Source organism: Pleurodeles waltl, chromosome 9, assembly GCF_031143425.1.
Source record: "Pleurodeles waltl isolate 20211129_DDA chromosome 9, aPleWal1.hap1.20221129, whole genome shotgun sequence".
Classification (NCBI taxonomy): domain Eukaryota; kingdom Metazoa; phylum Chordata; class Amphibia; order Caudata; family Salamandridae; genus Pleurodeles; species Pleurodeles waltl.
In genome coordinates this window covers 416,737,909-416,754,764 of record NC_090448.1, presented here as the reverse complement: position 1 = coordinate 416,754,764, position 16,856 = coordinate 416,737,909, and the positions used below count along the sequence as shown (strand labels likewise).

General features: G+C 44.1%; 1 protein-coding gene across 4 annotated transcripts in view; it reads left to right on the top strand.

The window, feature by feature from the left end:
* LTBP4 (latent transforming growth factor beta binding protein 4) overlaps positions 1-16,856 on the top strand; it is a 922,370-nt gene that overhangs the window by 413,967 nt on the left and 491,547 nt on the right. For all 4 annotated transcript variants that reach the window (XM_069207205.1, XM_069207206.1, XM_069207204.1 and 1 more), the window contains exon 5: positions 16,528-16,695. In XM_069207205.1, the coding sequence (XP_069063306.1) occupies positions 16,528-16,695 (168 nt within the window). The remainder of the gene's footprint in view (positions 1-16,527; positions 16,696-16,856) is intronic.

Sequence of the window (16,856 nt, the reverse complement as noted above, 5' to 3'; positions counted from 1 at the left end):
TCAAGATTATTGTAGGCAAACCAATATAACAAACATATTTGATGCGTCTCAGCGCTTAATTTGTGACGGTAAGTTGCAGTTGTTGGCTCTGGCACTCATTTTGGGGAGCAGGACTTTTTTTTTAATATCTTTTGACACAGATCAAGAGAAAGAAAAGTAGAGAAGGAAGGAGGAAAAACATATAGGGAAACGCTGACAAAGGAATAAAGCACGAATAAAAAGGAATAAAAAGGAACTTGCAAGAGTGAGATTAAAAGGCAGGGAGTGGAGGGAAAAAGGGACATGAGGTGGAATGACGACGAAACAGCCTTGGTGTTTGGGCGCACCGCTACCTGGCATCTGAGAGCGACGCTAGTGGGCACCTATGAAATACTATTGGCTTGAGCTGATTTGTTTTAAAATATATTAAGAATTTCACCGCCGGGACCGTTACCCTCCCAGAGCACCCGTAACCATGTCTGCCTCATTCTTTTCCAGACGCAATCAGTCGCCTTGGGTGTAGTGTGGAAATCGCTTCGAGTAATGGAAGGGATTTGTAATGTTAACAAAACAATTCTCAGTAAATTGGACTCGTTTAGATGCCACGGATTTCAAGCAACAACATACCAGGAAGGGGCCGGGAATGATTGATTGCAGGCTGCTTGCTTTGTTTGGGTCCAATTGCTAATGAAAATATAGTGAATGGCACCAGCCAGACATAGCCCTGCAGCGTCGAGCCCACCGAGAGGACAACTGTCCCGACTGCCACTGCGCTAATATTAGCAACATGGCCGCCTTCTGTCGCTCATGTATTTTCTCTGGCAAGCCATCCTCTGTGCGAGGACGTCGTATACTTTAAGCCTTTCTCCCTCCGCTGAACAAGGAGTCCCTCATGGGATAGGTGATATGGGGCCCGTGCTGCATTTGCAAACAATTACGTGTGTGGGGTGGGGGGGGGGGGGGGTGTTGGGGTCAACGTTTGTTTTCGGAGTCTGCCACCAGCCCCGCTGAATGCCGAAGTTTCCAACCTCAGTTTTGCCTAATCTGGAGACCACCTTATGACTCTTTCTTTCACCACCCTGTACTTACCGCCTCTAATCGCGCTCTTGTAGACCGTTTTTGCATGACTCCATAGGTCATTAGTTAATGTCATATTGTGATAAACATAGGCGCGATATCAGCTCAAGGCAGAAAAATAGACCACAGGCCTCTCATAAACTCTCATAGGGTGCTGTCAGGACTGCTGACCCTTCAATAGCCACTCAAGGCCAAAAAGACAGGCTGTAGTATTCCCAGAAGAGAGCAGAGCAGTCAAGACGTCTATTAGGGATATTAGCCGATGTCATATTCTGATAGCTATATGCAAGCACTACCCCAGTCTTAAGAATAGTTTATGAATTTATAAAGATATTTACAAAAACAATAGTATTGGTGAATGACAAGGATTTTTTTTATTGAGGGGCTCTGAGCGACATCAAATAGAAAACAGGAGCGAAGCTCGAAGTATCTACAATGTCACTAAGAACTCCACCGTGAAAAATAATCCCATTATTCACTTTTAACCCTTCTACACATTTTTCTCTACATTTGTGATATGATGGCCCCCCAAATCACCTTCCATTTGCTTACATCTGCTATCCAGGGGCAGAGGAGTAATGGGGGTGCCATAGATAACATGGCCTGTCCTCCCTGTCCAACATGCAAAAAAAAAATAATAATACCTGCCCTCCCGCCACCTACAGCACCACCCTCTGAGCCATTCCTCCCTCTCCCCTCCCAAGCTGTGCTCTGTTCTCTCCAGCACAGCACTGGCAAGCTTTCCAAGAGCCCTGTCAGAGCAGGATGTAATTCCTTTATGATGTAGCAACCAGACTTATAGCCCGGTAGTCACAATATAGGCCCTCAATGGGTGCGATAAAAAAGCACATAGAATGATAGGTGGGTTATTGTAAATAACAATAACAGGGAATCTTTATTACACAGAGGGGTTCTGAGTGACGAGCTTTTAACAAGAGCTTTTTAACCATCTATGACGTTATGTTTGGCCACCAAAATCATCTACCCCAAGTTTCGAATGACGCACAGGGCCAGATGAGTAACTGGGGTGCCACACATAACATGGCCTCTCCTTCCTGTTAAATACGTAAAAGAAAAAAGAGTACCTGGCCTCTTGCCACTCCTCCCACCACTCTGTGCCATCGCATCCCTGCTGCTTCCAAAGCCGGGCTCTGCACCAGCACTGCTCAGGCCTGCTCTCAGAGACCCCAGCCAGAGCATCCTTGTATTCCCTGTACTCATTGCAATGTCATAGCAATGAGTTACTGCACTTAGAATCCAGTTATTCACACCTATGGATCTCTATGAGACCCATACATAACAATAATCATCATTACTGTTTTATATAGAACGTCAAACTACATGTCTGCTATGTCTAAGAGCTGTAAATCACAGGTAATACTACGATTTTGGAGAAACTTTCCTCACAAGCCTGTTAGATTGATTTTTCTATCAAATGAATTGCCTGTCCAGGACATCAAGTCAGTCCATGGGAATACCCTTTATGTAGGACAAATGCCAAGAGTCTTTTTTTTCGCAGGATCACTTAAGTACCTGGCTCCACTTTTAATTGGCTAACTTCCTCAACCCACCGTTTTGCGTGACTTCCTTCCCTACCCACTTTTTTTCTCATTTGTGGGGGCACACACCCCAATCTTTTCTCTCCTCTTCAGCTCTTCTCTTTGTATACCTGTAGGTTCCTTGCCCATCTCTTATGCATGTTTATTTTTTATCCCTGCCCTGTAAATCTGCCTATACCTTATAACTCCCATCTTAAGTAGAACCTAGTGTCTATACCCATACCTATAGCATGGTACCTATGCCAGACTTAGAGCCTAGTACTTCTACTCTTACTATACCTTTGAATCTCTTTCTACATATATCAACATTTCTTTATGCATTCATTATGCATCCAATCATGCCTATACCCATGTGCCTCTAACCACATACATTCTATTTCCACTACCACTTCTTATACCTTAATAAGTACCCCTTGCTAACAGTACCTCTGCGTCCGCCCTAGTATCTCTAACCCTGCCTACCACCGCTCCCCCGGCAGTACCTCTCCCCCTACCTCTGTTACCCCTACCCTTAACTACACCATATGTCTTCCTCCTCCCTCAACATTAATGCTGCGCTTTTCTGCTTCTTACCTATTTTCTTGTGCCGTGTTCCTGCTGTCTCACCATAATACTGTTTTTCATTTGCCAGTTTTCCTCAACTGTTCCAAGCAAACGCTTTTCCTCATTTTGAAAATTCACCAAAATGGCGTTTCAGCAGCTTGGAGTCGTCAACCAGTGTGCGCGGTTTGTTTTTTGTCTTTAAAATGAAGCCGAGGTGTTGTGAAGGCCTCGGGACAAGCTGGAGGGATTCATTCTCCAATTCTGGGGGCGCTCGCGCGTCTCTCGCTGATTTCCCAATGCTACATATTTTGTCGCACATTCAACCCAAGCCTATTGGCTTTTTCAACGCTTGTTGATTATCTCATGAGGCTTTAATTTAAAGAAAACAATAACAATGTCCAGTGCCCAAAAAATGAAAGTAAAATTAAGCGTAAAATACCCAAATCTAAACACCGATTTCTTAACTGACACATAACAAACCATGCGTCACGGGATCTCATTGTGTTGTCTACTGCTCATTGTACGCTCTTGTTGAAGTACAGCAAGACATGCGTTTTAATGAAAGGCACAGGCGCGCACTTCCCACAGGACGTTTGCTTTCAAGGGTGGGTTCATTGCAGGAACTGGAACGTGTCCTTCTGGGTTATCGGGACAGATCTGTGCTCCAGAGAGCTAAGCAAGAACAGAAAAATGTAATCGCCTTAATAGAGGACAGAGAGAAGATGGTGCCAAATCTTTAAACAAAGCTGCAATGTTAAAAAAGTAACAGGCCCCATGGTTTTTCTGGCTATGTGTCTTGGTGGAGTGGTACCAGGGAGATAATTTAAAGGATATGTCGGATTTTTTTGTTTTTTAGTCCATATTCGAGAGCTATGTTGTAATTATTTCTCACGAGTGGGAGTATTCGGAAGGCTAGTTCAATTTTGGAATGACCTACAAAAATATGTATTTCACCATCACAAAGAATGAGACTGAGCGCAGGCCAATCCATGTGCATTTTTTTAAAACCATGAGCGCCAAGCAGAGGCCAATACAATTTTTTATTTCCTGAAACATGGACGCAAAAAAAGGCAAACCACTTTTTTCGTATCCACAATGGTGGCCAGCGGTTCACCGTTCTTGCACAGAGGGTGTTAAAACCTCCTAAATTTAGCGAAATTCTGCAAACAATTTTAATTCCACTCAGGATAAGAAATTTAGATAAGCTGGAGGAATGTTGTGCGACTGAAATGTCTCTATGGGCGAACGCAGAGTATTTCTCTTTTCGATAGAATGTTTTACACATCTTGGACAGGAACATCAGCATGCTGCAGTCTCCAAAGGGCAATTGCCCCACCATGAGAACAAGCATTGGCAAAGCCAGTAGGTCGTCAGTTAGCCACCAGCCTTTTCGCTTTGTCAGTGCTAGTTTTGTCTTGCCATGCTTTTGGAGAAGATTCCAGGCCCTCAACAATCTAAAAACAATGTCTAAAACCAAGAATATTTTTGGGCTCAAAATGCACACATTGCCTTAGTAGTCCCTGGCACTAAAGGGTACTACTATGAGAATTGACATGCCTCTTTGTGAAATGGCAGAATGCCATTATTCACAATAATGTTTGCCAGCGGCTGAAGTGGGCTGACTTATTGCCCAATAGTAAAGGACGTAGTGGGCAGAAGAAAAACAAGAATGGCACAATAGCAGCCCAATCAGAGAGAGCTTGCTGAAAGCCTCTATAACTAATTTATACCTAAACTTTTAGTAATATCAAAAGGTCTTTGATATTGCCAGACCTAACAAGCAAAGGCAAAGCCAGTAGGTCTTTCCTATGCAAGAGCTATTGGCTTTGCCCGTGTGTTTCAGTCATGTTGTAAACCAGAGCGGTTGCTGTTCAGCAATGCTAGCATAGAGGAGAGTGACGTGGAGAGGAGTAGAGTGTTGTAAAGTGGAGTGGTATAGAGTGTTGTGGAGTGGGATAGAATGTTGAGACAGAGTGGAGTAGAGTAGAGTGGAATCTTGTGGAGGGGTGTAGAGTGACATTGAGTGGTGTGAAGTTCAAAGTGGCATTGAGTGGCATAGAGTGGACTGGAATGGCGTAGAGTGGCATAGAGTGGAGTGGCGTGGATTGTGGTGGAGGGAGTAGAGTGGAGGGGCATAAGGTAGACTAGAGTGTCGAAGAGTGGAGTGAAGTAGAGTGGAGTGTGTTAGAGTGGAGTGGCATAGAGTGGCACAGAGTGCAATGGCATAGAGTGTCATAGAGGAGAGTGGAGTGGCAATGAGCTATGGCATGTTGTGGAAGGAGTAGAGTGTCATAAAGTGGAAGAAAGTGGAGGGTCATAGAGTAGAGGGGTGTAGAGTGGAGGAGAGTGTTGTGAAGTGGCATAGACTGTCTTAGAGTAGGGTGTCATACAGTGGAGTAGAGTGTTGAATATTATAGTGGAGTAGAGAGGAATGGCATAGAGTGGAGTAAAGTAGCATGGAGTAGTGTAGATGGAGTTGCCTAGAGTGGAGTAGAATGTTGTTCAGTAGAGTGGTGTAGATTGGAGTAGACTGTCATAGAGTGAAGTCGTATAGTGTGGAGTACAGTGTGGTAGAGTGGAGTGGCATAAAGTGGCGTGCAGTGTAATTTAGTAGAGTGTTGTTGAGTGGATTGTTGTCAAGCGGGGTGTCATCGAGTGGAGTGCAGCTGAATGAAGTGTCATTGATTGAAGTGTTGTCACAAGGAGTGTCGTAGAGTGTTGTGGAGTGGCATAAAGTGGACTAGAGTGTCATACAGTGGAATGGCATCGAGTTTCATAGCATGGAGTGGCATAGGTGGTGTAGGGTGGCAGGGTGGAGTAGTGTGTCAGAGTAGAGTGGAGCAAAGTGGCATGGAGTGACAAAGGGAGTTGTGAAGTAGAGTGTTGTAGTTGCATAGAGTGGAGTACAGTATTGTACAGTAGAGCAGCATAGAGTGGATAAGAATTTCATAAACTTGAGAGGCGAAGAGTAGAGTAGAGTGTCATCGAGTGGAGTGGCATAAAGTGGTGTAGAGTGGAGTAAAGTGTTGTAGAGGGGAGTGGAGTAGAGTGGAGTGGCATAGCGCAGTGTGGAGTAAAGTGTCATTAAATAAAGTGGAGTGTTGTAGAGTGGATTGGAGTGGCACAGCGTGTTGTGTCATAGACTGTCATGTTATAGAGTGGAGTGGCATACAGTGACGTGTTATACACTGGAGTAGTGTAAAGCAGAGGGGCATAGAGTAGAGAGATATGGAGTGGAGGGGCATAGAGTGGAGGAGCGTGTCATAGAGTGGCATAGAGTGGAGTTGCATAGAGTGGAGTGACGTAGAATGGAGTGGGGTGTCAAGAAATAGAGTGGTATAGATTGGCGTGTCATAGTGTAGAGTGTAGTGGGGTATTGTAGAGTGGACTGTCGTACAGTGTGTTAGAGTGCAGGGGTGTAGAGTGGAGTGGTGTAAAGTGGAGTGGAATGTCATAGAGTGGAGTAGAGTGGAGTGTCATAGAATGAGTGGAGTGGCGTATTGAAGAGAGGCGTGGAGTAGAATGGGGTAGAATGGAGTGGAATGACGTGGAGTAGAGTATCTGAGAGTTGAGTGTTTTAGAGTACAATGGCGTGTTATAGGGTGGTGTGGGGTGTTGTGGAGTGGCTTGCAGTAGAGTGTTGTGGAGTGGAGGGGCATAGAGTGGAGTAGAGTGTTGTAGAGTGGAGTGGCAAAGGGTGGAGTAGAGCAGCAGTTTGTAACCTTTTGAGTTCTAAGGACCCCCACTCAGTCACTACTGGAAGCTGGGGATCCCCAGGCAATTCGTACATTTTGAGCCTTGCTACGCAAAACATACACAAACCAGCACATACCAAACAAATACTCAAATTAAAAATTATTTTATTATTTCGTAACTGGAAAAATATACAAAAATCTAAATTTTATTTGTAATGGGAAGGTTGGTGCTTGGAGTCCGCAGACCACAAGTTAAAAAATACTGCCCCTGTGTGTTTATCTTCCCCCTCCGGGCTCTATGGTGTGCTCTCTCTCTTGCCCAAGTGCTTCTCCCCAGCCCACTACTGTTGCTCTCTTTACTTTACCTCCCCAGCTCCATATTGCTGTTTTCCCCTATTTCTTGTTTCCCTCTCTACACCATCCATGTTGTTTCCCCCCCACCAATGCCCTTTGTGTTGCTTCACACCCACCCCCTTTACTTTCCCTCTCCCTTATCACTTCTGTGCTACCACCCCATGTGATCCAATGTGTTCTGTCTTGCCATATGCTTACCACATCTGGGCCCCAAGTGCTTCTCCCTCCATCTTGTTTCTTCCTCCTATCCTCCTTGATCCCTTCCTCCCCCATCCGTATTGCTTCTGTGCACCCACTACACTCCATGTTGCTTTCTCTCACTATTATGTTGCTTCCCACCACCTGTGCCCCACATGTGGCTTTTTCCACCCTCCTGTTTCTTCTCCTTACCCCCCACTCTCCATGATTCCATCCTCCATGAGCTTCTTATTATTGTCTCTTACCAGTTGTTTTCGCTTTACATTTGATTCCCCGAAAAGCTGAGGATATCATGTTCAGCTTCACCAGGGACCAAATGACTTCAACTAATTTTGAATCAACTTTTCTGGGGAACAAATACAGCATCTCCACATCTAAGGGCACAGGACCTATAATCACAGCCTGAGGTGTCATAGTGGGGGGGGGGGCAGGGTAGTCAGGACCTCTGCTTTCTTTCACTGAAGTGCATACATTAGAATCGCTAATTACAAATGGTACACATGTGAACTTCAGTAAGTGCAAACTGAGAAGAGGCCATGGATTGAATGCAAATGTAATCTGAATACAATTATGATCCACTGACTCTCAAGCCTTTATGTGGATAAAATATGCAAAGCATTTACAATAATATATTGCTAAAACCATTGGCAAAGCCAGTAGATCAGAAGGCGAGACCTATTGGCTTTGCCAGTGCTTTTTACTTATTCAGGGCAAGATGCCACCTGAAGACGGTGAGGGTCACTGCAGCACTCCATATGAATTTTCAAAGTTTCTTTCGGCTGGCTGAGGCCCGGAGCTGCCCGTGTGTGTGTGCAGTTCAGTCTCAAAACAACATATATGTGGCATAGCTCTTCGCATGTGGGCAAGGCGGAATGACCAGTTATGGGGAGGGGAACACAACAGATCTGCCCCTTTAACATCTCAGTGTGAATAACATCAGCAGTGAATATGAGCTGAGGCATGATAATAATTTAGAGTCGATCACACTGCAGCATACACATAGAGCTGAATGGTGATTGAATGATTTTTTTAATCCTGCCACAACTGCACTGTCATTCACATTTCTTGTGTAACATGACTGCCCAGGGGCATTTCTGTATCCAGCCAATCCCAAGTCTTTCAGTGCTTGGAGATGTGTTGGGCTAGGCACTGTTAAGACTTGCAGACCCCCTGAGAATGTCTCATGGACTCTGGGAGAGCCGCAGACCACAGGGTGAAAAATACTGGAGTGGATTGTTGTAGAGTTAAGTATGCATGGTGTAGTAGCACACTGCTATTACAAACAACACATTTTCAACTGAAATCGCCATTACATTTGCAGAGACATATTGTTTTTCTGATAAGAGGATACAGCTCACAAACTATAACGTGGAAATGCCATCACCTAGTGTATTGATCTTAATAAAATATTTGTTTCCATCACACTTCAGAATTATAAAAGGTTGTGTTTCATTTGTGATTTCCTAATTCTGATATATTCTGAAATATCTAGACAGTTTCTTTACACACATTTAAATGTTGTGTGCTAGAAAAAAAGCCTTTGCTTTCACAGCACGATTGTCACATAAATCCTTTCACTTTCGAGTCAGAGAAAGAAAAGTAAACACCAAGCATCGTAGGAAGACAGAGCCTGACATTTTGACCTCTGTGAGTGAACAGCAAATGTGGAAGAATATAGTAAATAGGCCATGCTCCCCAGTAGGAACACATTCAAGCTGGAAATCCTAAAACATAGGGTGTACACTAGGATTACCATAATAAATCCCCTACACACAACCCTAGCCATCTGAGTCCATGTTTAGTGTGTCTCAAGACTTTTGTCATCTTGAAAATGCCCAAAGTGCGCTGGGTTGGCCCTCGGAGCTTTCACCCAAAAGTGATTCTAGTCCACCATCTGATGCTAGGCATTAATGTGGCACTCACTTCAGAACACTCCTGCACCTGAGGAACATCAGAAGATGACAGAACCTTCTGTCTGTGACCTGAGAACAGACCGAAGGTACTTGACCTGATCTCTCCTATACCCAGGACAAAGAAGTGGACTCCAAGGGCCATAAAGCTGACCACCTATTAAAGCTACAGGGTCACAACAAGCTCCAAGAGGCATTTTCCTGCAAATGCCCAGCTGATCATGGGCCACTAGACCTGGAATGGACCCTGCTGTTAGGACTCTGACACCCTGAAAGTCTCTAAGGGCCTCCCCTGAGGTCCTGGGTGGGCTTTAGAAGTGCACTCCTGTTGTGGATTGGGACTTTAAGTATAAAGGTCAGAAAATAAAATCTTTGACCTGGCTGGTATATACGACACGATCAATTGCGATCAGAGTCAAATTCCTACATAAAAGTTTAAAAAATCATATCTCAGGTTTCCCTTATTAGATTGCTTTATGATTTTTATGTCATTTTGTTTATTAAAATGCACTGCTCTCAATTTAGTTTGAGATTTTTACAGTTTAGCATTTCGATTTTATGGTATGGTACTGCATAAATTCTTTACACATTGCCCTCAGTTAAGCCTGTCTGCTCTGTGCCATAGCTACCAGGGAGGGTAGAGCTCGGGTTAATTTGGTGTCTTTGAGGGTTCACCCTGACAAGAATTGTGATAATCCTTTGAGATGCGTAGTCGCCCACCCACAGCAGTGTGAGTTTGCGGCTGCTCCGGGGCCAGTGCGTTCATTATAAGAGTGTGCATTGCCCCTGTTTGCAGCCGGCACACCTGTTACATACAAGCTGCACTGTGTGCACAAACAGGGACATCGGGCCAATTCCATAATTCCACACAATTCCAAGGTTGGTCCATGTTGTCTCAAGCAGAGATTCTTCCTGCATGTATCAAAATGCACTCTACGCTGCCCTACTGGGTCATAACCAATGAAGCTGATTAGCTTCTCCTAAGTCGAATGTTGATGCCCTTATTTTTCTTCAGGCAGCATATCTGTGCAATTATTTTATTTATTTTCTATATTTGTGGTTTTAAAGGGGTATTCAAAGTTTCCATAATTTTCTTTTGTGTAATTTCGGCATAATTGTGTGAAATTGCACGTAATTGTGCAACATTCAAATCTGCCATTTAGCACTATATTTTTGGCTTAGGTATTTCACTGTAAAAAGTAGTACAACAAACAAAAGCATCTCAAACAACAGCAGCTCGTATTCTGTTGTTTTCAATACATTTTTGCAGCAAATGAGGGGTTCACCTTACATTTTTGCAGCAAATGGCATGTCATTAAGTGACTCTACATAATGGCATATTTCAGGAATGTCGCATACCAAGCATAATGGAAAACTACCAAACTTGTGTAAATGTCCTTTTTCATATATTCCTACAAACGTGTCTACTCTGCATGCCTTGTGTGGGGACTTCCTGAATCCATCCATCTTTGGAAAGAGGTAGAGCACATGAATGAGAAGGTCATATTCTGCTATACCAATGGATCAGACTTTCTTATTCATCTTAACATTTTAAATATTTTCTAGAATTTCTGAACTTTCACTAATACCGAAATATTTTTTGGGGTTATCACTGAAAGCGTTTTTTTCAAACTTGGTCACATTTTGTCACAACCATTTTAAAGTCAATGTGATCCCATAATATCACTGAGAAGTTTTCTGATAAGGCACAATGCTGGGGGCTGTTTGCATTGTACATTTCACTGGGACCACATCACCACAGAATGACAGTGAACTGAAATAGCAAATCCCTTTGGGTTTTTGTGACCATAGAAGGAGCAGGGCCCAAAGGTCATGTACCTTTATCAGCTAATGGAATTCTGTGGGGATTTGAAACATGGTCCTTCTAAATGCACAGTTGAGTGTATTTTATTCCATATAATACTTGGATGATCTAGCATAGATAGTTCTATTGAGGGGTCCTGTGTAAAAGTTGAGTATCTCATTGAGGATCAGATGTGCTAAAGGACTTTGCTGCCACAACTGCTGTGATTTCATAAATCACCATGTTTGCAACCTAAAAATGACAATTTTGAATGTACCAGCCCCCTCTGCAATTCAGAAATGCTTTTCTGAACACTAAATTTGTTTTGTTAATTACAAATAGTAGAGATTGCGATCCCTTGAAAAGTTACAAATTCCTCAAAGAAGGTGGTAACAGATTCGCAAAGGACAATATGTACATGTCAGACACATTAGTCCATAGATTGCTTTTTAAAAAGAAAGGGAGGTCATCTAAGGTTAACGCCGTTACTCCCACTCACTATTGGTGAACTGCCTTTCCCTACATCAGCCCTTAATCTTAGTTTTTTTACACCCTAGAAATTACAGTATTGTTTTTCAGCATCGAGTCCCAGAATGAAAAGTCTAAAAAATGAAAGTGGATTCACAACTAACGAATGGCCTCGGATGGATCCACTTTAAAAATGTCGGAAGTATATTCATACGTGATCCGGAAACAGCCAAGAGTGTTGCAATGGGAGAACGCTATAATGTATTGTCAGTGCTGACGTAGCCTATCTATGCCCTGGCTTGTTCATCTGGAAATGTTGGCTGGGCAGCTGGGAAGTGTTTCCAGACTGTGATACAGTTCAACATGTCAGAAACCAAGCTAAGACCCCGGACAGGTGTGTGCACAACATGGCCAGTTTAGGTGGCCCCTGTGATTTGTACGAAAGGGTCGGGAGGCGGGGTAGTAATCTAGCTGGGGTCTGGCCAGTGAGGCAAGGAGCAGTCAGATCAGAGTGCCATAGCAGGCTGTGTCTGTGACTTCATGTAGACGGGAGGAGGCGACCAATTAAATCTCAGCAGCGGCGGTGTAGCAAGCCTGTGGCTATGTGAAATTACTACTCACTTGCAATGAGAGGTACGAGCGTGCGGTGGCACACTTTTCATATTAAAGGCATTTTCCGATTATTAGACTGCTCCAGTCATTAAATAAAAGACGCCAATTTCTGGGAGTGTTAGCTTTGCAAGAGAACAGTTATTATAGGCCTTGGCACTTTCTACCTGTTCAGTAAACTTCGCATTATGCACCTCTATATATATTGTTGCATATTTTGGTACGCTAGTAGTTAGTAATATGTCACGGATATGTAGTAATTTAAGAAAACGTGTGTACTATATACAAAGGCATTAATAAATAGAACATTCAGCATTAAGGTCATGAAAACTCCGTTTCGGTGAAATAACTCCCATAAGATTAACACCCCAAGTGCTGTAACTTATTCAAAATCCCAGAGATCTCAAGTGGTAAAAGGTCAAGCACGAGTACAGGTTATCGACTCGAGTTGTTTTGTTTTGCATCCTGGGAGTTGTAGTCTAGCATCTGGATCAGGGGAAAAAAAAAAAAACCTAAATGAACCACATTCAAAGAATAACACCAGGCCTGGACGAGCTGCTCGAACCTGGCTTGAAGCTACCCTAACTCATAACGAGGGCACTACTGTTAACTCCTGAAAAAGAAAAGAAGTACAGCTGTTTGCAAAGAAGAACCTAGGTTGGTGGGAATTACAGTTCTGCTAATTCGGGAGTCTGCTGGCAACCACAACCACACTTACCATAAACGGAACACTTTTTAAGTGCAAGCCTACTATATCTCAGGGGTAGATAGCCCTACCCAAAATCCTTTTGGAAATTTCCCCTCCAACCTCAAGATGCAGCCTGAAACCTTGAACTGGCAGACCATTGCATGCCTCTTTTAGCGGAGAACCAAACAATACATTCCTAGTGTACCCTATTAGATCCTCCTTTTTTTGCACAGTTTTTCATTGCGCAATCCTGACCCAAAGTTATTGGAGCCCTTTCGATGAGCACCAGTTACTCATTACACAAGGACATATTCATTTTTGTAGGCATGGGGAGATTAAATGATTTGACCAGAGACACAGGATGTTGAGTCAACACCAACCTCGAACCTGGGGCCTCATTTACAAGGTTTTGGTGCAGGGCTGTGCCGCAAGGATACTTGCTGTGCTGCCCGAGTCAAGAGGAAAGGGCAGGAAGCACCCTATCTATAAGATACAGCACATTCCTGTCCTTCTCCCCTGCTGACGGACAGTGGACTGCCATGTGCCAACGCAGGCACCCTTGCACTATGGTGCAAGGATGTCTATGTTGTAGGAGTGATTGTCTTTGTACAGGAAGGGACATCTTCCTGCACAAAAATAGTAAATGAAGGCTTTTTCCTCTTTCTATGTGTGCTACAGAATGCAGCACACATAGAAGGAGGTAAAAATGGGGAGAAATAATTGTATTTCTCCTCAGTGCGCTTCCCTTTCGCCTCTCCTGGGGAGGCGTAGGCTTTTGAAGCATTCCCAAGGTTTACGAAATCTTGTACATATGGGAATGTATCAAATGCCATGGATGTTACATGGCAACACCCACCGTAACACCCATGGTACACTTCCCTATTGCAGCGTGAAGCAATGCAGTGACTTGCACTGCATTGCCTCACTCCATATCTACAAGGCCATGAAAAGCCACGCAGGGTGGCTTTACGTGGCCTCGTAGATATGGCTCTGGAGTGTGTGTCGCCGGTCCATCATAAAAGTGATGTTCCAGCGGTGCAAAGGGGCTTGTAAATAAGTCCCCTGGTTCCCCCATTATAAAGTCTGTAGCTCTGGCCATAGTGCCACATCCTCTCTTTTAGGACCTAAAGCAGAGGTCCTGGTACTACTCATAAGACCACCCATATATTAACAAATGCATTTGGAATGTCAGGCCCGTCAACAAAATCCAACAACAACTGTAATCCATGCCGACATATGCAAAAACATGCACATGACATCTCAGCCTCTGGCTGCAGTATTGGATGTTGAGGGGTGGGATTGAATACTTGCAGTGTGTGTCAAGTGTTGCAGTCCACATACTTTCATGCACATGCATGCCTAATATGCAAGACAGACCAAACTCTTTAATGTCCAAAAATTGACCCTGGGTGCTCCATAAAAAGTATAGAGCAACAGTTCTATGGGTCTCATTTCTGACAGGTCTATTCCATATGTAAGAACCTCTAAAAACACAAGTATGGGCATAGATCTATCAACAGAGACCTTTCTGTGAGCAAGTTCTATATCATGTTAATTTGTCGACTCGAGAAACACCGTAGAGCAGTGGTCTTCAAACTTTTTAATGCTGCGCCCCCCAGTTGAAAAATACAAATCAGTGGCCCCCCCCTCAGAATTTTTCACAATTATTTTAGAAAGATGGCAATGTTTAAATATGTCTAAACCTATTTAAACATTGCAGTTAAGTACTGTTACCTTTTTAAAACTGCAATAACATGCTTCTGCTTAAAACAAAGGCATGTTATCTGTATAATATTTCTTTTGGCCAGAGTTTGGCGCCCCCCTGGGATCACTTGAGGCCCCTCTAGGGGTGCCCGCCCCCTAGTTTGAAGACCTCTGCCCTAGAGAACAGTTCTCTTTACCCAAACGACCGGCCAAGGATATGCTGTACACTATGTGCAATTTTAACAAAAATGACGTGTTACAGGTGGAAAAAATGCAGAAACTCCTTTGAATCAATATACCTATTTTCATTCGGTGCTAGTGTTCCATGCAAAGCCAGGTCACACTACACTAAATATCGGCCCTTGTTCCCTGCAGTTGCCATACATCTAGAAAATTAACACATTCTGGGCATTTTGGTTCTGATTCACTTCGATAGAAGCCAGTGGATTAACGCATGGTTATTGAAAGCAGGAATTAGGCTGAAGAAGTCTGCTTTTGAAAATTAGAGCAGTTGGATCATTCTTTCTATACCCCTTGCCAAACATGGAGTGTATCATGTTCAGGGCTACTAGAATTATGCAATTCTTCGGATGTGGCGTTTTCCGCATAACTATTTTCTGGATGGCCACATACTCCATCATTTGCTGCATAATTTGCAGATTTAAAGAAAAAAGTTATTTCTAGCTCAAATGGATCAAAAGTTACTAAAGCACAGTGACGTGCTGCCGTGCAGTGGAAGGCCTGTCGTAATGGTTAACTGGTCAACTTTCAGTTCTTTATTGCTGTATTTGGGTGTTTTGCTGGTACCAATGAGGTGAAACCTTCGCCTAGACAGCGTGAACATGTGTACACATTACTAAATAATGAACTAATACTATTATGAAATGTGCTATTTTGTGGCACATAATTTGCCTTTTCCTGGCACACAATTTACTCCGGTTATGTTATATTCGTATTTATGTATCTCCCTGTAGGCCCAGGAAGTCACTGGAACATTCCAGCTTTCATCTACATTTTCGAAAGTGTGTTGGCTGCAGTGAGACCTAGATGGGGAAAGTTGAGTGTGGTGTCTGCAGTTGGTAGACCTGGTAGAAGTGCTGCGTGAGCTTTGTGGCACCTGAGGGTAGGTGTTGCTGAGTAGCGTCAGGATAGACACAGGTGTGCATGTGAGACACCATCTTTGTGCAGTGAGTGTTGTTTAAATGTTATTGTTGATAATTGTGTGGAGACCGTTCTCCTGAGGAAAGCTGTATTGTACGCCACATGAGTGCTGTCCAGTAACCGAAGTTAGTGAAATATTTGGCGTGATACAAATATCCAAGTTCAAGCGCTTGGACTCCATTGACGTCACCCTGGCCTGTAGCGTCTTCTTCCCCTCCCTGGCTGTTCCGCGCTATGTAGTGTTCCTTGGTTGAATGAGTGACTACAAAAACGCAGTAAATGAAATAATGAAACTGAAATCAGCGAGGAAGCTCATAAAATCGGTCAGGCTGGGTATTGCAAGTCCCACCTCTGCTTTGCTGCCCCCACCCCTGTTTGGTCCATTGCGCTCGCGCTGCAGTCCCCCTCCCCAGAAGAGTTAACTTCCCCTGGTAATGGATGGAGTCCCTCATAAACATTGCTGTTGGAGGGTTGCCCAGAGCACGCTCTCTCTACTGCTTTCAATTAGCTCCACGGGCACTTGCTTCCAAGCCAGCTTTGTAACTTTTTTTTCTGTTTAGAGGGAGTGCTCGCATTACCCCGTTACAGCCCGTCTGTCGATTTCCAGCCCTCTAGTTTCTGTCAAAAGCTTTGGGACTTGCAGGCTTTTCAGTCATAAGCCGGTCGAGGGGGGAAAAGGGTTTTTGGGGTGGGGGGACGTGCGCGACCGGACGAGACGCCATGGACGCGGCACTTACTGTCGCTTTTCTCTCCTTCTGCCTCTTGACGGTTCTCCCACCAGCCGCCAACCAGAGCCAGGGCGAGAGGGTGAAGGTGATGTTCACGCCCATGATCTGCAAGGTGCACTGCCAGGGGGGCCGGTGTGCCAACCACTGCGAGAGGGGCAACATGACCACCGTGTACAGCGGCGAGGGCACAGGCCAAGGCAGCGCGGGATTTCGAGTCTGTAAGTACACTACACCTTTTTTACTCATCAGGTTTTGGCCAATGCTTAATTTGTTTAAAAAAAAAAAAAAGAGAGTGCAGGTGCCCTCCGGGGCTGCCAGACGCCAGGGTTGTCGAATTCCCGGACTGCCTAGTCTTGAGTCCACCTCAGATGCCTCTGCC